Source organism: Heterocephalus glaber, unplaced genomic scaffold (assembly GCF_053883595.1).
Source record: "Heterocephalus glaber isolate CG9 unplaced genomic scaffold, H.glaber_assembly_v1.0 deba00001497, whole genome shotgun sequence".
Taxonomy (NCBI): Eukaryota; Metazoa; Chordata; class Mammalia; order Rodentia; family Bathyergidae; genus Heterocephalus; species Heterocephalus glaber.
In genome coordinates, this window is record NW_028258320.1 from 19,186,577 (window position 1) to 19,210,934 (window position 24,358).

A 24,358-nucleotide genomic window follows, 5' to 3' on the forward strand; every position below is an offset into this window, starting at 1 on the left:
TGCATACATTACTTTTGCTTTTTTATTATAGCAAGTAAGAAATTTTGAGATTAAAAAATATATAGTGGTAAGTATAATTTTTATTTGGCTTCCTGTTTTACTATTTTACCCCAAAATTGTCAGCTATTCCCATTTGCAAGCTGAATCCTGTGAGTAAGGCTCAGTGTGGCTGCCTGCTGCTCTGATGATCTCCATAGAATTGCTTCCAGATCCATCTCTGTGGAATTGTTTCCATAGAGATAGATAGAATTAAGGGTTCCCAGCTGCTTTGGGAGTTTTTTTCCCTCTTTGTCTTCCTTTTGGTCTTTCAGTGCTTTCTTATTAGCATAGAGATCAGAGAGACCCTGGAGAGGATCTGTTAGAGACCCATAATGAGAGAAAGGATGAAAAAGAGAAGGAAATGGAAGTACTCACACCGCCCAAAGGAAAACAAGACAATGAACACGTGATTGTATGTTACACCATTGAGATGGAGAGGAAAATTCCAGGCAGAGCCTAAGTGAAAGAAAGAAATTGAAAGAGATTGTGCTCTTTTGGGGGAGGGAAGGCACTTTAACCAAAGACTGATTTACAATAGTTGTTCATATATCCCTACATGGAATTGTCAATTGCCTTAAAAACTGGATTATCATCAATTTGCCTATAAAACTGGATTATCATAATCAATTTGCCTATATGAAAGGCAAACCAAAACCAACAAAACCCACAGGAACTTATTAGGACTGTATCTGACTAAAGTGTTTAACGCCTTTTGAACACTGACTTAGGCTTTGTGAACTGCTTGTTCTTTGATTTATGTAATAGACATCTACTGTCTTTGAGAAAGTACTGATTTCTTTTGGTGTGATTCAACACTGCTTCTCCAAACCAGGGCTAGCCAGGCATAGTGGCGCATGCCTGTACTTCCAGCACTCCAGAGGCTGAGACTGGAGGATCACCACGAGTTTGAGGCCAGCCTGGGCTACACATAGTGGGTGTAGGGCCAGCTTGAATTACAGACCGAGACCCTGTCTCAAAAAACAAAAAACAAAACAAAAAATGACCAGGCCCAATTATACAGTTTGTATTCTTGATACTTTCTTGTTTCTCTGAATCACCTATGTGTATTATAGGACTATGGAAACCAAAAGGCCTTATCTAATTTTAATAATTATGTACTAAGTAAACAAATTAAACTCAAAAGGAAGAAAGTACCTTACATTCTTTCTCTAATTTTTTTTTTCGGAAATTCTTTTATTGGTACATTTTAGGAATACAACACAATTACATTTCTCATTGGGAACTTGTACCTTTACGTGATGCATCTTGGTTCTTATTTTTTCCCCATTCCTAGCCCTCCCTTCACCCCCCTCCACCCTTCCCTATTTACAAAGACTTTATTTCCATCTTTTCCATTTCTCATCATTTTTCCTTTTCCTTCTTTCCTTTCCCCTGCCCCTCCCACTACCCCTACCCCTTTGCACCTTTTCTTCCTATTTTGCATTATCGATCATTCATTCTAATCATTGGTACATTTTAGGTATACAATATAATGACATTCATCATTGGAAATTTGCACCTTTACATAATCTCTCTTGGTTCTCATCTTTCACCCTTGCCTAGCCCTCCCTTCAACCCCTCCATTCCTCCCTATTTACAAAGATTTTGTTCCTATTTTTCCATTTTGTCATATTAATTCCATTCTTTCTCTAATTTTTGAAAATAAAATTATTGAACATTTTTTCTGTTCCATTTGATTACTATGAAGGCTGAGATCAACAACTACAAAAGATAGTTACTTTAATTTAGACATGTAATCCCAACACTTGGGAGACTGAAGCAGAAGGATTGCAAATTTCAGGCCAGCTTGGGCTATGTAGTGATTCCCTGTCTCAAAAAAACAAAACCCAAAAATAATAACAACAGCAAAAAAGAATTTAAAGGTAGGTGTGTTGTGCATGCGTATAACCCCAGGTGCTCCAGAGGCTGAGGCAGGAGGGTCACAAGTCACTGTTTTCGTCTGTCGATATGTTGCTGTTGGTGATTACAGCTTGACACAAACGTTTGTCTCAATTTTCCTGGCTGGCCTTAAATAAGTCATCTATTCTTTTTTTTGTTGTTTTTTTGAGACAAGGTCTCCCTATGTAGTTCAGTCTGGCCTCAAACTCACTGTGTAGCCCAGGCTGGCCTCGAACTCACAGTGATCCTCCTGCCTCAGCCTCCCAAGTGCTGGGATTACAGGCATGTGCCATCACACCCAGCCTAAGTCATCTATTTTTTTTTTTTTTTTTTTTTTGGTACTGGGGATCAAACTCGGGTTCTTGCGCTTTTGAGGCAGGCGGCAGAACCACTGAGCTAAATCCCTAGCCCAAGTCATCTATTCTTCAAGATCACCTCAGGTATATTAATGCAATGCCCAAGGATGTGTTCTTTTTTTCTTTCTTTCTTTCTTTTTTTTGACTCTTAGAAAGACAGCCAGGCATGGTGACACACACCTGAGATACAGGCAGTTAGGGAGGCTGAGGCAGGAGGATTGCTTGAGGCCAGTTTGCTGGGCTACAAAGTGAGTTTCAAGACCAGTCTAAACTACATGGTGAGACCTTGTCTCAAAAAAAAAAAGAAAGAAAGAAAAAGAAAAAAAAAAAAAGGAAAGACGTGGAGGGCTCTGGAATTGTAGCTTTAGGAACACAGAATTCAACTCCAGAGTCTGAGGAGAACCTTGTGGAGAGTTACCTCTTTGGGGAGAAGATGGCACAGTGGCCTGGCTCTACTTTCATTACTCTTTGCATGATTTATCTTCTTTCTAGTTTTTATTTCCAACATATTTATGTTTTTAAGGCTAAAGTTTGCCTCCTGTAGAAAGGATTTGGTAAGATCTTTTTTGCAGTACTGGAGGTTGAACCCAGGGCCTCACACATGCTAGGCAAGTGCTCTACCACTGAGCTACATCCTCAGCCTGGTTAGATCATTAAAAAAACCCATGCTGGGGCTGGGGATGTAGCTCAGTGGTTCTACTACCTGCCTCGCAAGCACAAGGTCCCAAGTTCGATCCCCGGCACCAAAAAACCAAAACAACCCATGCTGCTGATCTCTACTCTTTAATGGGAAAGTTCAGTTATATAGTCAGTGATAAGTTAGGGTTTATGTCTCCCCTTGTGATAATTTGTTTTCTATGTGTCATATGTCTTTGTTGTTCATCCTTCTATTTTTCCATTACTTTTTTTTCTTTTTTATTAGTGCATATTATACAGATTAAGGGTTTTTGCCTTGGTGGATTTCTATATACATTTAACATACTCAATCATTTCCAGCCCTAGTATCTCCCCCCTACTCTTTCTCAATTCCATATTTGATTGTTTTGGGGGGGTTTTTTGGTACTGTGGATCGAACTCGGGACCTTGCACTCACAAGGCAGGTGGTGGAACCACTGAGCTAAATCCCTGGCCCTCAATTCCATATTTGAGAAAAAAACATGCAATATTTGTCTTTCTTATTAAAAAAAAAAAGTGCCTTATTTCCTTAACATGATGGTTCCATCCATTTTCATGCAAATGACATGACTGTTCTTTTTATGGTTGAGTAATACTCCACTGTGTACATGCACCACATTTTCTATATCCATTCATCTATTGATGGACACCTAGGCTGATTCTATAGCTTAGCTATTATGAATAGGGCCAATACAAACATGAGTATGTAGGTATATGTGTGCTAATTTTGGTTCTTTTTAGACTATTCTGAAGAGTGGCACAGCTGCCTGGTATCTCTAGTTTTTTAAGGAGCCTCCAAACTGATTTCCATAGTGACCATACTAATTTACATTCCCACAAACAGGGTTCCTCTTTCCCTGCAACCTTGCCAGCATTTATAGTTTTATTGTAATATTTTAAAAAAATTTGTTTAGGCTCTCACTGTGTACTCCAGGTTGGCCCTGAACGTGGTTATATATCCTAGGGTGGCCTGAAACTCACTATCTTCCTGCCTCAGCCTCTGTTTTTTTATATTCTAAATGATAACCATTCTGATTGAGGTGAAATCTCAATGTACAGTACTTTGGATGTTCATTGCCCTGATAGCTAAAGAGGTTGCACATTTTTTCTATGTACTTAGTGGCCATTCATACTGTTCTTTTTTTTTTTTTTTGTACCGGGGATTGAATTTAGGACTGGGGGTTGTACCTCAGGCATGGTACCACTGAGCTAAATCCCCAGCCCTTCATACTGTCCTTGAGCAGGGTCTGTTCAGTTTATTTACACATTTGTGGACTGGATTTTTCAGTATTAAGGTTTTTGAGTTCTTTATATATTCTGGATATTAATCCTTTCTTGGAGGAATAGCTGACAGAGATTTTCTCCCATTCTGTAGGCTGTCTCTTCACTCTGTCGATTGTTTCTTTTGCGATGCAGAAGCTTTTTAATTTGATGTAGTCCCACTTGTTGATCCTTGCTATTATTTCCTAGGCTACAGGAGTCCTATTCAGGTTGTCTTCCCTTATGTTTGCGACTTCAGATTTCAAGCATATCCTCTATATTTTCTTCTAGTGGCTTCGAAGTTTCAGGTATGAGCCAGGTGTGGTGGTGCAAGCCTGTAATCCCAGCTACTCGGGAGGCTGAGGCAGGAGTTTGAGGCTAGCCTGGGCTACATAGTGAGTTCAGAGCCAGCCTGAACTACAAAGGGAGACTCTGTCTCCAAAAAAAAAAAACACCAAAAAAAGCCCCAAAGTTTCAGGTATGTAAAGTTAGGGCTAATTGGGCCCGGGAGTTACCTCAGTGGTTCCACTGCCTCCCTCTCAAGCGCAAGGTCCCAAGTTTGATCCCCAGTACCAAAAAAAAAATTTAGGGCTAATCAACCTTGCATTGTCAGCTTTTATTTAGACAGACACTCGCTAAATGATTAACAAGCCAAGCAGGAAGGGATGGTGCCCAAAGTTTTTAGGGTAATAAAGGAGAAGATATAAAAAATGAAGGTCAAGTTTTGTTCTGTTTTTAGTCACCCATTGAACATCTGTAGACCCAAATGAAGTTACTGTTTTTAGCCAAAGCAGGTTTTAAATCCCTGACTGAGAGGAAACACAAATTATGCTTTTAATGAGTAACAGGTTATGGGCCCAGGTACTTGCTCTTTGTCCCCATTGTGGTCTCTGATCATCTTGATGTCTTTTTCTAGATTTTTTTTTGTGTGTGTGTGTGTGGTGCCGGAGATCGAACTCGGATCCTTGGGCTTGCACAGCAGGCGGCGAAACCACTGAGCTAAATCCCTGGCCCTTTTCTAGATATTTTTTGAATTGTGTTCCCAATGGTTGCTTGGAAGATTGCAATTAAATCTCAATTTATAACACTCTAGTCTTTTTTTTTGGTACCAGGGGTCAAACTTGAGATCTTGTGCTTGCAAGGCAGGTGTGGTGCCGCTGAGCTAAATTCCCGGACCTCATTCTAGTCTTGATTAATACATATTTAATGGTATATAAAAATTGTGCACCCGTTTAGCTCCATCCCTTTCCTGTTCCTTTATGCTATTAACTTGGCTCATCACAAATTTATAGTTACTGTTTTGTGCAGTTGCTTTTTAAATGAGATAAAAGAAAAAATAAAAGGAAAAATAAATTGATATTATATTTATTTTACCTATGTAGATACCTTTTCTGATGCTCTGTATTATTTATTGTGGTATAAAGCATATAACATTAAATTTACCCTGAAGCATTTTTATTTTTTTGGTACCAGGGATCGAACTCTGGTCCTTGCGTTTGTGCAGCAGGTGGTGAAACCACTGAGCTAAATCCCCGGCCCCCCAGCCATTTTTAAGTATAAAGTTTAGTAGTAGTAGTGGTAAGTGTAGTCATGTTGCTGTGCAACAGATCTCTAAAAGATTTTTATCTTACAACACTGAAACTACCTGTTAAACATGAATTGTTCCTCCCCTAAACCTCTAGCCCTTAGTAATCTCCTTTCTACTCTGCTTCTATAAGAAGGGAATCATGGAGTATTTGTCCCTTTTGTTTGTTTGCTTTTGAGATAAGGTCTCACTGTGTAGCCCAGCTTGGCCTCAAACTCATAGCAATCCTGCCTCAGCCTCCCAAGTGCTGGAATTACAGGGATATACCACTATGACAAGGTATTTGTCCCTTTTGTGGCTGGCTTATTTACTTAATATAGTGTTCCCCATGGCCCATCATGTTATAATATGGGACAAGATTTCCTTCTTTTTTAAATGCCGAATAATATTCCATTGTATTATATACTTATTCCTCAATATTAGCAGGGGATTAGTTCAAGAATACTTCTCCCCTAATACCAAAAACTACTCGGGCCCAGGGATTTAGCTCAGGGGATTCACTGCCTGCTGTGCAAGTGCAAGGTCCCCAGTTCAATCCCCAGCACCAAAAAAAAAAAAAATCCACAGATGCTCATGTTCCCTGTATAAAATGATGTTGTACCTGTATATACTTTTGCAATTTTCCCATATGCTTTAAATATATCTCTAAATCACTTAGAGTACTTGATAGTGTAAATTTTTTTTTTTTGAGATTGGTCTGGCCATGTAGTTCAAGTTAGCATTGAACTCATTGTGTACCCCAGGCTTGCCTCAAACTCACAGCAATCCTCCTGACTCAGCTTCCCAAGTATCTTTTATCTGGGGCCAGGGATTTAGCTCAGTGGTTTCGCTGCCTGGTGCGGAAGCGCAATGACCCAAGTTCGATCCCTGGTACCAAAAAAAAAAGAAAAAGAAATAGCCAAGTATCTTTTATCTGTTTTATAATAGCCTTCCTAACAACTGTGAGATAATATCTCATTGTAGTTTTGATTTGCATTTCCCTAATGTTTAGTTTTTTGTGTTTTATTTTATTTTATTTTTTGAAACAGGGTCTTGCTATGTAGTTCAGGCTGACCCTGAACTCACTATGTAGCCCAGGCAGGCCTTGAACTCCTGGTGATCTCCTGCCTCAGCCTCCCAAGTGCTGGGATTATAGGTGTGCGCCAACGTGGCTGGCACCCTGATTAATGATGAGCATATTTTCATGTGTTTATTGGCCATTTGTACATTTGGTGCTCTTTATTTTTCTATGTGGATTTGAGCTGTTGTCTGGTGTCTTTTCATTTTAGCCTGAAGGATTTCTACTAGTGTTTCTTGCAGGACAGGGATGCTACCAACAGATTCTTTTATTTATCTGGGAAAGTCTTAATTTCACCTTTGCTTTGAATGATAGTTTTGCTGGTTTAGAATTCTTGGGGGTTTGTTTGTTTGTTGAGACAGGGTCTCACCATATAGTTCATGCTGGTCTTGAACTCACTATGTAGCCTTGGCTCGCCTCAAACTCATGGCAATCCTCTTGCTTCAGCCTCCTGCGTGCTGAGATTACAGATGTGGCCCACCATGCCCAGTGGTTGACAATCGTATATGTGATCTTGCCATGTATCCCAGGCTGGCCTTGAACTTGTGGTGATTCTCCTGCCTCAGCTTTCCAAGTGCTGTGATTATAGGCATACGCCACCATAACGACTAAATCTGAGAATTTTGGGCCATTATTTCTTCAAGTAGCTTTTCAGCCATGTTCTCTTCTCTCTTTCTGGCACTTGCATTGTGCATATGTTGATATATCTCATGATATCCCAGTGATCTCTGAGGCTCTGTTCATATTTTTTATCCTTTTTCTTTTTATTGATATTTGCTATTTGGTGAAGCATGATTCTTCTATTTTCCTTTAGTCTTTAGTTTCTTTCTGTTTTAGGAATATATTTAAAGTAGCTGATTTCATATCTTTGTCTAGTAATTCCAACCTCAGGACTGGTCACCTCAGGAACAGTTTCTCTTAGCCACTCTTTTCTCTTTGTATGCTCTATTTTCTCATTTTGGGATCATGTGTCATGTTCTTACTGTTGACATCTAGAAAATGGAAATAAAGCCAGGCATGTTGGTGCATCACTGTAATCCCAGCACTTGGGAGAATACTGCAGGAGGATTGCCAAGAGTTCAAGGGTAGCCTGGGATACATAGTGAGTTCAAGGCCAACCTGAATTACATAGCAAGATCCTGGCTCAAAAAAACCAAAAAAGAAAATGTAAATAATATAGTGTGGTGCCTCTGAAAATCAATTCTGCCTCTCCCTATTGTTGTTTGTCTGAACTTTCTTCTAAATCTGTATTCTTTGTTTGTGGCCATATGTCAGCTTGGTGTTAGCTCATGATTCAACAGAGAATTTTTTAAATTCCTGGAACTAGTTTGTGTCTCAGTGTTTGCTGAGATGCTCGGTGTGTGTGTTGGGACTTACTTTCTACTCCCAGAGAGGTGGCAACTGTGACTTACCTTTCATTTTCTGCTTGAGCAAAGTCTATAGGTCACCCAAAGGTGAAATCTTAGGGTCTTCTCAGGTCTTCTCTTCATCCTCCTCCCATTCTCCATGTTTTTGTTTTTCTCTGCCCCTTTTAAGTTGCCCAGGCTGGCCTTGAGCTTGCCATCTTCCTGCCCCAACCTCCAGAGTACTGGGATTACAGGCATGTGTCACCACACCCATTGAAGTTATTTTTTGAATAAACATTTTTCTTCTTAAATATATTCATAACATGAACTACCTTGATGGATTTCCTAATATTGAATCCTTTGGGTTTCATGGAATAAACCTTTAAGAACTATTTCTATTAAAAAGTCAGTGAAGGCTGGGGATTCAGCCTCAGTGGTTCCATCGCTTGAATTGCAAGCGCAAGGACCCAAGTTCGATCCCTGGTACCAAAAAAAAAAAAAAAAGTCAATGCTAGGGCTGGGGATTTAGCTCAGTGGTTTCACCATCTGCTGCGCAAGCGCAAGGACCCGAGTTTGATCTCCAGTACGAGAAAAAAAAAAAAAAAATCAATGGTTTCCAGCACTCCGGAAGGTGAGGCAGGAAGATTTTGAGTTCGAGACCAGCCTGGGATGCAAGACCCTGGCCCAACAATGACAAAAATAAATGGAGAGAAGGTTATAACAACAAAAAAAGAAATAAATCCAAGAAAATTGGAACAGCTGGGTGCAATGGAGCATGCCTATAATCTCAGCACTCTGGGAGATTGAGTAAAGAGGATTTCTTTCTTTATTTGTTTTTTTTGAGACAGGTTTCACTGTGTAGCCCAGGCTGGCTTATAACTCACAGTGATCATCCTGCCTCAGCCGCCCGCCTCAGCCTCCCGAGTGCTGGCATTACAGGGGTGTACTACTACGCCCCCCAGTGAGAGAAGAGGATTTCAAGTTGAAGCCAGCCTAGGCAATTCAGTGAGATCCTGTCTCAAATTTAAAGGAAAAAATTTTTTAAAAGGCTGCTGATGGCCGGGGATTTAGCTCAGTGGTTCCACCACCTGGCTTGCAACCGCAAGCACCCGAGTTCAATCCCCAGTACCAAAAAAAAAAAAGGCTGCTGATGTAGTTCAGTCAGTGCAAAGGCCCTAGGTTCAATCCCCAGTACTGTAAGAATAAATAGATAAAAATTTAGCCAGGTGTGATGGCATACACCTGTAATCCCAGCTCTTGGGAGGCTGAGGCAAGAGGATCACAGTGAGTTTAAGGTCAGCCTGTGCTACATGCTGAGTTCAAGGACAGCCTGAACTACATAGTGAGACCCTGTCTCAAAAAAAAAAGTGTAAAGAAAATAGTCCCTGTGTGCACTATGGATGAAAGAACTCTATTATTAAATATTTAAAATTTAAAGAGCTAACCTGGTGTTTACTCGCGAGTGGCCTAGTTTTAAGGCAGCAGTCAAAAGCAGAAGCTAGTGGGTTCTTATCCACTAGCAACTCTGGAATAGCAGGAATCAGCTTTCTGTTTTCTGTAACCACAGGAGACCGGAAACCAACTAAGGCTATTACTAAGAGACAAATAAGCATCCCAGGCACACCCACGGGCTGGTTGAATGACTAAACTATTTGAACAAGTGAGGTTTCTAATTTCACTACATTTACATGGTAAATTGAACCAAGATTAGAATTCAGGGAAATATCTAGTGTTCTCAAACAAACGAAACAAACTACATGGATTCCTAGGGAAGGGAGTTGTCAAAGGGACTTCAGCTTCTTCCATACTATCTTCTTTTTTATTCATACACCAAACTGATCATTAAAAACCAATTTATAGGGCTAGGGATTTAACTCAATGGTTCTGTTGCCTGCCTTGCAAGCACCAGGTCCTGAGTTTGATTCCCAGTACCAAAAAACACCCCCCAAAAAACGAAAACCAATTTATAGCTGGGTAAAATGGCACATGCCTGTTATCCCAACACTGAAGGAGGCTGAGGCAGGATTGCAAAGCATGGTGGAAGAGAGCTGGGGGCAGGGAGAGAGAGACCCCAGAAATTTAATACCTCCTTTCAGGTCACCCTCCCAGTGAGCCACCTCCTTCACCCAGGCCCACTTCCTTCTGCTGTGAACTCTTCAATGGATGAATCCACTGATGAGTGCAGAGCCCCAGGATTCGACCACCTTCCAAAAATCCTACCTCTGAACACATGAGACTTGAGGGACATTTTAGATCTAAACCACAATAAATAGCACAGCAGGCGGCAAAACCACTGAGCTAAATCCCCGGCCCCATCCTTTTATTTTCAAAGTGTAGCATGTGGTTGGCATTTAGGAAGTAGGAAATACACAGTAGTTTTGAAAAATTAATATTTTTTTGGTACTGGAAAGTGAACCCAGTGCCTTGCACATACAGTACTAGGCAAGCACCCTACTACTGGGCTATGTGTCTAGCCTGAAAAAAAACTTTCTTTTGAGACAGGGTCTCACTATGCAGTCAAGGCTGCCCTTAAACTCGTGGTTCTCCTGACTCAACCTCCTGAGTGCTGGGACAAAGGGAGTCCCAACATGCCCAGCTCCTAAAAGCTGAATTGTTATTATGACTTTTACTTTAAGCATAATCTGTCATCATAGAGTGCAAACAGGGACATTAATTGTTTAAATAAAATGAATTAGGGCAGGGGATTTAGCTCAGTGGTTCTGCTGCCTGCCTTACAAGCACAAGGTCCCGAGTTCAATCCTCGGTACCAAAAAAAATTAAAAAATAAAATGGATTAAAAAAAAAAAAGACTTCCTTTATCTCTCTACCTTTCGACTGAGAATACAAATCAAAATAAATTAATATAATATATTTTATGCTGTTACAATATTTCATGCCCTTTCCAAAAATAGTGGCTCTTCAAGTGCAGCACCAGCATTGAGAACTTGTTAGAAATGTAAATTGTTATTATTTGTGGTATTGGGGTTTAAACCCAGGGCTTTCATACTGAGCTACACTCCCAGCCCGTTTTTTATTCTTTTTTTGGTACTGGAGGTTGAACTCGGGTCCTTGCGCCTGCTCAGCAGGCAGCGAAACCACTGAACTAAATCCCAGGCTCCCGATTTTTATTCTTTATTTTGAGATGAGATCTCACTAAATTGCTAAGTTTTCCAGCTGGGGCTCAAACTTGCAATCCTTCTGCCTTAGCTCCCAGAGAGCTGGGATGACAGGTCTATGCCACCACACGCAGCAGAAACGCAAATTACTGGGCTCCACCCAAGGCCTACAAAATCGGAAGCTCTGAGCCAGCAATCCCACAATCTGATTTCTATCTAACAAACTTGCTCTTGTGATTCTAATGCATCCTGGAGTTTGAGAACTCTTTTCCTTTTTCAGTCAAAATAAATCATGTTCATTTTTCATACCTAAGACAATACAGTCTTCTAGTGTTTCTTGTACCAGGTCCCTAAGATATTCCTGAGTGTCTGCAACTTCTTTTTCTTTTTTATCTTTTTTTTTTTTTTTGAGACAAGTTTTACTGTGCTGCTCAGGCTGGGCCTGCGCTTGAGCCTCCCAAGTAGCTGAGGTTAGAGGCCTGTGCCCTCACACCTGGGAAAGCTTTATTTAAAATTTTTCTGTCTTTCTTTTTTTTTTTCGGTACCAGAAATTGAACTCAGGACCGAGCACTTGCCAGGCAGGCATGGTGCTGCTGAAGTACATCTCTGGCCTTTTCTTTTCTTTTTTTTTGTCAAGTCTTGCTATGGCTTGGATTGAACTTTCTATCTTCCTGCCTCAATGTCTCAAGTAGCTGGCATTATAGACATGTGCCACCATGCCTGGTGAGTGTTTGCAGTTTCTAAGATATTTATTTATGTATGTATGTATGTATGTATGTATGTATGTATGTATGTATGTTTTTTGACACAGTGTCCCCCTCTGTATTCCAGGCTGGCCTTGAACTCACTATGTAGCCCACTCTGACCTCCAATTTATGGCTATCATCCTGCCTCAGCCTCCTGAGTGCTGGGATTACAGGTGTGTGCCACCACACCTGGTTTAAAATAACTGTAAAATGTTAATTTTTACTTCTTTGAGGATATAAAAATTATTCTAATATTTAAAGCAAAGTTTCTTTTAGTGTGTTCATCAGCATTCTGTAACAAAATTTTAGAGACTGTTGTGCCCAGATTGTGAAGTCCCAGAGACCACCAGGAGACCGTTTCCGATGTAAGCACACAAGGGTCGTTTATTCAAGCTTAAGCAGGGACTCTCAATTGTCACCGACGCAGCGGATCGAGATTGAGAGCCCCGAGCCTCAAAACTAGCAGGGTTTTTATTGAGTATACAACAAGCTTTGGTTGTTAGTAGCCAGGTGATTGGTTAATACTAAATACATATGAAGTGTAGGGTTTTGATTGGTTAGGCTTAGGGGGGGTTAAGGGGGTTACGTATAGATTTTTGTGAGGGAGAAAAGGGGCAAAGATTAACGGCCGGTTGTTACATACTGATCGTTAGCAGACCCACTAATGGCCGCATCTATCTTGTGTGGACAGTCAGCTCATTAACTGCTTATCCTACAGATAGTGTGCCTGGAACGCTCTCTCCCCGGGTACACAGGTGGTTGGGTAATAAACTCAGGAATTTCAAGTGGTGAATTCCTAGTTTAAGCACAAATTTGAGAGAACAAAGGAGACGGCTCCAAAATGGAGTCATTTTGGTCCCACATTCCCCCCTTCTCATGATGCTATAGAGGGCCAATCATGGGCCTCTGGGGGTTAATTTTATCAAGTCGGTAGGAATTGGCTGGTATTGGGACCTGAGCACCATTAACTGAACAGCGTTAATTTGTTTTTTGATGAACGAAACTAGTCTATTGAGTATACAAGGTCTAAAGGTCAACAGTAGTAACACGATAAGCAAGGGGCCTAGCAGGGTAGAGATTAGGGTAGTTAGCCAAGGGGAAGAATTAAACCAAGATTCGAACCAGTTTTGAGATAGTTCTCTTTCTCGCTTACGTTTGGCGATGCCCTCCCTAACTTTAGCCATGGACTCTTTGACCACTCCTGAATGATCTACATAGAAGCAACATTTTTCACCTAAGGCAACGCAGAGTCCTCCCTGTAGAAGGGGGTGTCTCGTAATATTGCCCTGCGAATTACATGGTTGTAACCCAGTGTTTGTGAATTGACCGGGGGGAGGGTACACCCCTTTTTTGTTTCCCCACATTCAGGCCTTCCCCGTGACTCTAGGCTCCAGTGTCCGATATCCCAGCTGCCAGTGGCTAGCCGACAGAGATCAAACTCTAGAGCAGGCCACCAGGTTAATGGTGGGCTCACTTTGGACGAGCTGTTAATAATGTCACCTGTGGCGGTATTGATGATCATCCAGGTCAAATTTAGGGGAGCATGTGGGTTCTGTCCTCCTAAAATCGGTGTCAAAAGTACAGTTACCACAATCATGACCGTCGACGATGCAGCTTGAGTTTGAGGGGATTGTCTTGGTCTTTGGACACCTGCCATGATGGAACGAAGTCCTCTAGGACAGCGTGAGGATCTGCAAGGCGAACGTGGGTGTAGTGCACCCACAAGGCAATCCCGTCGACCTTGAGAGTGGTGGGCGTGGTCAGGACTGTGACGTAGGGTCCTTTTCAACGGGGCTCAAGGTCCTTTTGTTGGTGTCTCCGGACGAAGACCCAGTCTCCTGGTCGATAGCGATGGGGCTTGGGACGCAGTCCAGTTTGATATAAGGCTTCTAATTTAGGCCAGATATCCTCGTGCACACTTTGGAGGCTTTTTAAAGAAAGTAACAACTTTTGGTCATCAAATTTAACAAGCACATTTGATTGAAGGTTGGGAATAATGGGAGGGGGAATTCCAAACATGATTTCAAAGGGAGTTAATCCCATCTTATAGGGTGAATTGTGTACCCTATAGAGGGCGAAGGGAAGGAGAGTCACCCAGTCACCGCCAGTCTCTAAGGTTAATTTAGTTAAGGTCTCTTTTAATGTTCTATTCATCCTCTCTACCTGTCCTGAACTTTGGGGTCTGTATGCACAATGTAATTTCCAATCCGTCCCCAATATCTGTGCTAGGGTTTGACTCACCTTGGAAATAAAGGCGGGTCCATTATCTGATCCTAGCATTACTGGAAAACCATACCTTGGCAGGATGTCTTCTAGCAGTTTCTTAGTCACACTTCGCGCTGTTTCATGTTTGGTAGGAAACGCTTCTGTCCATCCTGAAAAAGTGTCTACAAAAACTAACAAGTATTTATAACCATACCTTTCAGGTTTTACCTCGGTGAAGTCCAATTCCCAATAGGCTCCAGGTCGGCTTTTCCTCAGCCTATTTCCTGGGTTGGCCCTATTGTGGGTGGCATTTGTCAATTGACAGGCTTTGCAGGTAGCAACAATATGTTCAATTTTAGAATTAGCATCACGGATCTTAATTTCAGCATGTCTCAGGAGATCTTGCATTTTTCGAGTGCCCATGTGGGTGGTCCGGTGCACCTTGGAGAGAACTTGTTCTCCCAGCGCTTTAGGCAAGATGACTTTACAATCAGAAGATTTCCACCACCCGTTGAGGCACTGAGGCATAGGTAATTGTTTTATCCAATTTAAATCTTCTTCAGTGTACTGGGGTTTTTTTGGTAGGGCTGCACTTCCCGGATCGGGCAGCTGAGTGGCCAGTGTCAGATTAATCTTTAAGGCTATTTCTCGGGCTGTCTGGTCAGCTAAATTATTTCCTCTGGCAATTGGAGTGTCGCCTTTTTGGTGTCCTGGGCAATGGATAATGGCTAATTTTTTAGGTAGCCAGAGGGCTGTTAAGAGGGCAAGGATCTCCTCTTTGTTTTTAATAGTCTTTCCTTCAGCTGTCAGGAGTCCCCTTTCTTTGTAGATGGCCCCATGGACGTGTGCAGTGGCAAAGGCATACCGGCTATCTGTGTATATATTTAACTTTTGGCCCCGTCCTAGAGTCAATGTCTTGGTCAGAGCTATGAGCTCCGCCCGTTGTGCTGAGGTCCCGGTGGGCAATGGTTCTGCCCAAATGACCTCAGTCTCTGTCACCACTGCTGTTCCTGCATACCTGCGGCCATCACGAACAAAACTGTTCCCATCAGTGTACCAGGTATCATCTGTATCTGGCCATGGTTGGTCACTCAGATCTGCTCGAATTCCATGTACCTGGGCTAGGATGTCTGTGCAGTCGTGAAGCGGAGCCTCCAAGTTCGGGTCTGGCAACAGTGTGGCTGGGTTCAAAGCAGCCGGGGCCTGAAAGACAACTTGGGTTGGATTTAGGAGTAAGCTCTGGTAGTGGGTCAGGCGAGCATTACTGAGCCATCGATCCGGAGGCTGTTTTAGGACTCCCTCAATAGCGTGAGGGGTGGTCACACACAGTTCTTGGCCTAATGTCTAACTTGTCAGCATCTTTGACCATTAGAGCCACTGCTGCAATCATTCTTAGACACGGGGGCCATCCTGATGCAACTGGATCAAGTCTTTTTGATAGGTACGCCACTGGGCGGCGCCATGGCCCTAGATGCTGGACCAGGACGCCCTTAGCGACTCCTTTGTTTTCATCAATGTAAAGGTGGAATGGCTTAGTAATATCGGGCAAGCCCAAGGCTGGTGCCGTCAGCAAGGCTGTTTTAATTTGATCGAAAGATTTTTGTAGCTTTTCTGTCCATTGAAAAGCCTGATTGTCTTTGGTTGCCTCGTAAAGGGGCCTTGCGAGCTCTGCGAACCCCGGTATCCATAGGCGGCAGAAGCCCGCCGATCCCAAGAACTCTCTGACTTTTCGAGGAGAATCTGGTGTGGGTATCTTAAGAACTGTCTCTTTTCTAGCATCCGACAGCCATCTCTGTCCTTCCCTAAGCATGTACCCCAAGTAGCTTACCTCGGGTTTGCAGATCTGGGCCTTTTTGGCGGACGCCCGGTACCCCAGTTCTCCTATGACTATCAAGAGTCTCTTGATTCCACTTAGGCAGTCTTTCCGCGTTTCAGCTGCTATGAGGAGGTCATCTACATATTGTAACAGAGTTAGTTGGGGGTTCTGGAGGCGAAACTCACCCAGGTCTTCATGTAGGGCCTCGTCGAAGACGGTGGGAGAGTTTTTGAATCCTTGGGGTAATCGGGTCCATGTCAGCTGTCCGTTGAGGCCTTGTTCTGGGTCACTCCATTCAAATGTAAAGATGTGTTGGCTTTTGGGTGCTAGCGGAAGGCTAAAAAAAGCATCTTTGAGATCCAAGACTGTGTACCATCGGTGGCTCGGGGTAAGTGAACTCAAAAGGGTGTATGGATTAGGCACTGTGGGGTGGATGTCCATAACCCTCTTGTTCACTTCCCGGAGATCCTGCACTGGCCGATAGTCATTAGAATGAGGTTTTCGCACTGGCAACAAGGGGGTGTTCCAGGCTGATTGACAAGGCCTAAGGATCCCCTGAGCAAGCAACCTCCTGATGTGTGGAGTTATTCCCTTCTGGGCCTCTAGGGACATAGGATATTGGCGAACTTGTACAGGATCTGCCCCAGGTTTTATTTCCACGAACACTGGTGCTCTGTGTGCAGCTAACCCCATGCCTCCAGTCTCTGCCCATGCTTGTGGGAACATGGTGAGCCATTGTTCCATGTCAGGATCAGGAGGGGCCCTTTTCTGATGTAGCAGATATTCATCTTCTAGGTTTATGGTTAGTACCTGAATGGGCCTTCCCTCCTGATTAAGGACTTTTGTGCCCCCGGGTTGGAAATGAATTTGAGCCCCTAATTTAGTCAGTAAGTCTCTTCCCAATAAGGGGTAGGGGCAGTCTGGTATAATCATAAATGAGTGGGTTACTTGGCCCACTCCCAAGTCTACTGTTTTTTGGGTTGTCCATGAATACTTTTTCATGCCTGTAGCTCCTTGAACCCAGGAGGTCTTATCAGAAACATGGCCACATGGTTTAAGTAGGACCAAATGTTGAGCCCCTGTATCCACTAGGAACTCGATAGGTCTCCCCTCCACTTTTAGGGTTACCCTGGGCTCGGGGAGGGGTGCCGAACCCCGTCCCCCCTAATCATTTAATTCATCCATAGCCAGGATAGGGGCCTTGGGGCGTCCTTCCTGTTGTTTCTTTTTGGGACAGTCTCTGGCCCAGTGTCCATACTCTTTGCAATGAGCACATTGATTTTTCCCCAACTGGGGGCGCTCTCTGCGTCTCTCTTTGTTTTCTCCTTCCACCACAATCTTTCTTAGTCTACGTTCACGTTCCTTCTGTTCTCCCGCAGTGGCAGCCAGAAAGATCCGAGCTAAGTTTCGGGTCTGGCGGTCATCAGCTTTTTCTCGTTTCTCCTCTGTGGTTTCTCTATTGTTATACACTTTCTCTGCCACTGCCACTAAGTCCTGAATACTCTTTTCTCCTAACCTATCTACTTTCTGTAACTTTCTCTTAATGTCTGGCACCGCCTGGTTGACAAAATGTATTATTACAGCTGCCTTTGTCTCAATTGCTTCTGGGTCCATAGGAGTGTACCTACGAAAAGCTTCCTGAATTCTTTCTAGGAAAGCAGCAGGGCTTTCATCTAACTTTTGTTGTATATCCCCTACCTTAGCCAAATTTGTAGGCTTCCTCGCTGCTGCTTTCAGACCTTTTAATAGAGCCTGGCGATAGACCCAAAGCCTCTCCTTACCTTCTGCCGTGTTGAAGTCCCAGTTGGGTTGGGACAGAGGAAAAGAAGTGTTGATAGTGTCAGCATTGGTGGTGGGTTGACCATTGTCACCAGGAACCAATTTCCTGGCCTCATTCTGGATCCTCTCTCGTTCCTCAGTGGTGAACAGGACCTGCAGAAGCTATTGACAGTCATCCCAAGTGGGCTGATGGGTAAACAAAACAGTTTCTAACAGGTTAATCAAATCTCTAGGGTTATCAGAAAAATTGGCGTGTTGTCGGCGCCAATTATAAAGATCACTGGTAGCAAAGGGCCAGTAATGATGAGGCTGGTTTCTATGTTCATCAGGGGGCCCTATTGCTCGCAGCGGGCAGACAGTTGAGTCTGCCGGTCCTGCCGGCGAGGCGGCGCGCCGGTGACGAGTATTTTGGGCGGGACCATCATGGTTGTCGGCGGCGCCCAGGGCGGGCTCCCTAGTCCCGGCTGGGACTGGGTCACCTCCTCCAGCCTGCTGTGGCGGAAGAAAGGGGAGGGAATAGGGGGGAGGAAATATAAGATCTTCTTCGGTCCCTCCCTGGAGGACAGGGTAAAGTGGCGCGGTTGGCTTGGTTTCGGTTTGTTTTTCATCCGCGCGCTTTTTAGGAGCCTTTTCATTGGCCGTCAGGATTAACTCCGGTTGCTGCTGCTGTGAAGGCAAAAAAGGCTTAACCCATGGGGGTGGGTTAGAGATCAGAAATTCCCAAATGGCAATGTAGGGTACCTGGTCGGGATGAAGGATGGCTTTACGAACTCTGCGTATAATTTGCAAATCAAAAGTTTCCTCGGGGGGCCATCCTGACCCAAGGGTGGGCCACTCCGAGCTACAGAGGGTGATGAACTTAGCCTTTTTAATTTTTAAACTTAGGTTACGAGCGCTCTCCCTAACTTCCTTGAAATGATCTTTCAGGAGGGAAAGAGGGGTAGTCACAGTCTGTCCCATCGTCTCAGTCCAAGTCAGTACAACACACAGACAAACACAACAGAAAGAAACACGAGAGACAAAACCGTCCTCCGCCTGATCGGAGGCAATGCAAATGGGACGACGGCCTCGTGCCGTGCCGCGGGAGCGACCCGCACCGTCCCTCCAGGAGTCTCACTGACTCGTACTCTTGGGGCACTCCGTCCCCACCAGCGGAATCCGGAACGTCTTCCAGGATCCCGGGTCGGCGGCCCTTGCAGCGCGTCCGCCTAGACCGTCTGCCGACCTTCCCAGAAAATAGGCCCAGACTTTACAAACACAAAAAACACTCACCAGCCGGCATTGACCCTCCGGTACGGGAGTCCTGAAGGTCTTGGGATCCCGGACGAGCCCCCAAATGTTGTGCCCAGATTGTGAAGTCCCAGAGACCACCAGGAGACCGTTTCCGATGTAAGCACACAAGGGTCGTTTATTCAAGCTTAAGCAGGGACTCTCAATTGTCACCGACGCAGCGGATCGAGATTGAGAGCCCCGAGCCTCAAAACTAGCAGGGTTTTTATTGAGTATACAACAAGCTTTGGTTGTTAGTAGCCAGGTGATTGGTTAATACTAAATACATATGAAGTGTAGGGTTTTGATTGGTTAGGCTTAGGGGGGGTTAAGGGGGTTACGTATAGATTTTTGTGAGGGAGAAAAGGGGCAAAGATTAACGGCCGGTTGTTACATACTGATCGTTAGCAGACCCACTAATGGCCGCATCTATCTTGTGTGGACAGTCAGCTCATTAACTGCTTATCCTACAGATAGTGTGCCTGGAACGCTCTCTCCCCGGGTACACAGGTGGTTGGGTAATAAACTCAGGAATTTCAAGTGGTGAATTCCTAGTTTAAGCACAAATTTGAGAGAACAAAGGAGACGGCTCCAAAATGGAGTCATTTTGGTCCCACAAGACAACATACTTATAAGGAGGAAAGATTTGTTTAGACTCATGGTTTTAGAGCTTTTAGGTCCTGGTCACTGAAAGGTCGCCGAAGAAGGGGGGCACACACGGACATTCAAGCAAGCTTCATTGGGGCGGCAGTCTGCAGCCTGCTGGGCTGACTCACAGGATGGAGAGCAGCAACTGTATGGGCTGAGCTGGAAGCTTATACAGAGATCTTGCAGGTGGGAGAGCACTGGTCCACTGGTGGGGGTGGGGGATTGGGGCTGGGGTGTGTAACAATAGGTTGGGGGGGGTGGAGTCACTGCTTTCGGGAAGCCCCTATCTCACTGGAATATCTGACTAAGAAATCGGTGGGGCAGAAAGACCTTAACTAGGCAGAGAGTCACTAGCAAAGGGAGGTCATGCCTTAGCTATGCGGAAGTTCCCTGTTCCTTGTGGCCAGAGTGGGGTAAAGGGAAAGGAGAGGAGGGGGCTTGCTCTGTGGAGACTCTGAAATACCTAACAGTCACTTGGTACCATTGCCTTTGGCCTGTAGTGTGGCACAGTGCATTGTGCTAGGAAACACGGCAGCAGGGAACCAAAAAGAAAGCCCAAAAGGGGTCAGGGTCCCAATGTCTCCATCTAGGGCAGAATGCAGATGACCTAGCTTTCTCCTACTAGGCCCCACCTCTTAAAGGTTCCACACTCTTAACATACGAACTTTTGGAGGACACTTACCCAAAACATAGCATGCATGAAATTTACAATTTCCTCAGAGTAAGATTTTAGTTCTGTAAGTGAGAGTTTCTCAAACACTGGTGCTTGTGAGGGAGGAGATGAGGGTATGGGCAAGGCCTAGGTGTGACCTGTCAGTCACGGAGATCCAGGATATGTGCAGAACACCTTCGAAGCCCTGTACCTGGTACCAGTCAGGGAATTATATCTTCAACACAAGATCAAGCAGGTTTTTTTTTTTGTTCTTTGTTTTTTTTGGTACGGGTGATCAGACTCAGGACCTTGTGCTTTTGAGGCAGGTGGCAGAACCACTGAGCTAAATCCCTCATGGAGTTTTTTTGTTGTTGTTGGCTTTTTTGGGGGGCGGGTACCGGGGATCGAATTTAGGTCCTTGCGCAGCAGGCAACGAAACCACTGAGCTAAATCCCCGGCCCTACCTCATGAAGTTTTTATGGAGCAAAGCCACGAGGTGAGGCAGGTTCAAGGTGGTGATACGGAAAAGTTTTAGATAACTTAATAGATTGAATATTAAGGTAGTTGTAGAAGCAAAATAAGTAATGTGTTCTTCTAAGATTTGCTTTTCCCATAACATAACTTGTTTAAGGTGCCGGTTATCTGACTCTAAAATGGGGACTTCATTAACCTAACAAAGTTAACATGCCAGGGTGAATTTACAATGTATATGGCCTATCCTGTGTCTGTGATTTGTAGATAGGAACTGGAATTGTATTTACACATCAAAGACCACTAGGGATGAGATAATGGCTAAAAAGAATATAAAAAGGGAAACGCTGAACAAAGGGCGCACGGATACTAGCCAGACCGGTTTCTGGCTTTCCCGCCCGCTCGAGAGAAGAAATTTTATTATTTCATCCAAATTCTGTGTCTCCTTGTATTTCTTTCTGAGATTTCTGTAACAGTGGGACAAAACTATGGTCACCCAGTAAGTTTACAATAAATATAGTAACTTAGGTAATATTAATCAAATGGGGATCCAGTGGGGAAGCAAGTCACAGAGTACTTCTTTCCTCTTGTCTTTAATACTTTACTGAAAGTAAAACCTCATTACCTTGTTTCCTGTTCAATTCTTTGTTCAGGACAGGAGCAGGGAAAGGATCCTTGGAGAAAGTGCAGCACCTCAGAATCGCACCGACACTTGCATATATCATAAGACATAGTGATTAGGAACATAAACTCTGTGCTGAAATTTCAGTGTTGTCTAACTGCATGACCCTGAGCAACTTAGCTCAATTTTTTTTTTTTCTGGTAATGGGGATCAAACTTAGGGATTGTGCTAGGCAGGCACGGTGCCACTGAGCTACATCCCCAGCCCAACTTAGCTCAATTTTTTCAACCTGTTTGTTTATTTATCTCTTTGGGTCCTTTGAAGATTAAATATTCTTAGAATAATGCCCAGCACATAATAAGTATTCAATAAATATTGATTATCAGTATTATTTTTCTTGGGGATTTATGCAGCAATTAAAATTTGTTCGACTGAGAGTAAGGGATGTTGGAGGGTAGTAATTTCCTATTGTTACTGCAACAAATTACCAAAGCCGGGGATTTAGCTCAGTGGTTCCGCCACCTGTCTCGCAAGCGGAAAGATCCGAGTTTGATCCCTGGTACCAAAAAACCAAACCAAAACAAAAAAAACAAAATAAATTACCACAAATGCAGTGGCTTAAACTTGTTATCATACAGTTCTGGAAGTGTGGTTTGGGGGGGGGTGCTTTTGGAGGCAAGATTTCACTATATAGTTCAGGCTGGTTAAACTCACTATATAGCACAGACTGGCCTCAAACTCACAGTGATCCTTCTGGCTTAGCCTTCTGAGTGCTGGGATTACAGGCCTGAGTCACCATGCCTGACTCTGGAGGTGTGCTATTTTAATATGTATTTTTTGGTTTTCATCCATGAGTCCTGGTTTATAATGTCTGTGTTAGTCAGCTTTCCATCATTGTGACAAAATGCCTGAGAAAAACATTTTAAAGCACGAAAGGCATTGGCTTACAGTTTCAGAGGTTCCAGTCCATCGTCCACTGTGTCCATTGCTTTTGGCTGTGGTGAAGTAGAATGTCAAGGTGGAAGGGCATGGTGGAGGAAAGCTGCTCACCTCATGGCAGCCAGGAAGCAGAGAGAGAAAGAGAGAAAGGCAAGATATACCCTTCCAGGTCACACTCCAGTGACCTACTTCCTCCAGCTTGGCCTCACCTCCTAACAGCCCATTCAGGCATGAGCTCATCAGTCAATTAATCCACTTGATGAAGGTAGAGCACTTATGATCCAATTGCTTCCCGAAAGCCTATCAACTGGCAACCAAACCTTCAACAAAATGAGTGTTTTGGGGGATCTGTTGGATTCCAATCATAACAGCTTGCATAACTCTTGTTATTTCATAAATGTCTAGAACAATAAGGTTAAAGTATTTGGTCTTTTGTCCTTGGTTCCTGAAGTAGCTTTGAAACAGCTTTAGGGCAATAAAGATGTAAGAAAGTCTTTTGTTATAATGTCTGGGTGTTTTAGGCAAAAATCTCTCTGACCCTCTCTTGTCCTCTTTTCACTTGCTCCCTTTTCACCCCAGAGCAGGCCATAGAAACCAGATTGTCTTTTCCCCAAGATGAGTTACAGAAACTAAACAGGTATTTTAAGCTTCCCCTGCCTCTTTCTGTCTTAGGGCTAGCCACAAAGAGATTTTCTGGCCTACCTTGTATGGTAAGAGGTGATAAGATCCCCATTTTTTTTTTTTGGTACTGGGGATTGAACTCAGGTCCTTGCGCTTGTGGGGCAGGTGGCAAAACCACTGAGCTAAATCCCCAGCCCGAGATCCCCACTTTGAAGGGCCAGCATATAGCTCAGTGGCATAGCACCTGCCTGGCAAGTGCAAGGCCCTGAGTTCTATTCCTGGTACCAAATAAGTAAGTAAATAAATAAATACATAAAATAAAGATCCTCATTTCAGAAGGGGTCCTACCCATCACCTGGGAGGAAGGAATGCTGAAGAGAGAGGCCAAGAAGTATCTGATCAGACAGGCCTTGCTGCGTTGCCTCAGTCTATTAGCATTGACGCACCGCTTTTTTGTCTAATCACATTTCTAGATATTTGTTTATATCTCCATCATGTTTATGCAGTGAATTCTCCATAAAAACCCAGAAGGACAGGGTTCAGAGAGCTACCTGATACCCGAACATGGGCAAGTCCCTGGCAGGTGCTATGCCTGGAAAGGGCGTGGAAGCTTCATGCCCTTTCTTTCATACCTTGCCCTATGTCTCTCTTTGTCTGTGTCCCTTAAAATGTCCCTTCCACTTACCCAGTAAATATAAATACAGTGTTTCCTGAGTTCTGCATGCAAGCCACTCTAGCAAAAACTGCTTAAACCCAAGGAGGGGGTTGTGGGAATCCCAGTTGGTAGCTGGCTGGTCAGACATTCCAGAGACCTGAACTTGTGACTGACATCTAAAGTGGGGGGCAGTCTGGTGGGTCTGGGTCCTCAAACTGTGGGACCTCTCACTAGAGTGTCAGAAATGAGTTCTGGTGTGCACTGCAGAATTGCTTTCTGGTGGGGAGAAATCCCCACATATGTGAAGATCAGAGAGGTGAGCTGTGTTGTGAATATGTAGTGCACAAAACTGAGTTTGAGTTTTCTCTTTCCTCCTATATTGACAGAGGAAGTCAGAAGTCCAAAATAGATCCCAAAGACAAAGTGTGGTACTAATTAGGTGCCCTCCACATTCATATGTTGGCACCTTACCCACAAGGTGAGGGTATTTGTGGACGGGTCCATTGAGAGGGTGTTGGGATCAGCTGAGTGGGGCCTTCATGGTGGAATTAGTGCCCCAACAAGGAGACACTGGAGAATTTGTCCCAGCCCTCCACCTTGCC

General features: G+C 43.8%; 2 protein-coding genes across 15 annotated transcripts in view; one reads left to right on the top strand and one right to left on the bottom strand.

Moving 5' to 3' along the window:
* Positions 1 to 24,358, top strand: part of Pbld (phenazine biosynthesis like protein domain containing) — a 172,627-nt gene that overhangs the window by 2,988 nt on the left and 145,281 nt on the right. The gene's annotated exons all lie outside the window — the stretch shown is intronic.
* LOC147825591 (uncharacterized) lies at positions 12,437 to 24,260 on the bottom strand. Its single transcript, XM_087184394.1, has 3 exons — positions 24,228 to 24,260; positions 14,499 to 15,628; positions 12,437 to 14,006 (listed from the first exon to the last, which is right to left on the bottom strand). The coding sequence occupies exons 1-3, from the start codon at positions 24,258 to 24,260 to the stop codon at positions 13,865 to 13,867; spliced, it is 1,305 nt and encodes a 434-aa protein (XP_087040520.1). The 3' UTR covers positions 12,437 to 13,864.

Coding starts and splice junctions, on each gene's coding strand:
- LOC147825591 (XM_087184394.1), bottom strand. CDS start 24,260: ATGGACCCGTCCACAAATACCCTCACCTTGTGG. Junction 15,629..24,227: donor CAAATACCCTCACCTTGTGG/GTAAGGTGCCAA, acceptor CTGACAAGTTAG/ACATTAGGCCAAGAACTGTG. Junction 14,007..14,498: donor ACCGAGGTAAAACCTGAAAG/GTATGGTTATAA, acceptor TTCTTTAAAAAG/CCTCCAAAGTGTGCACGAGG.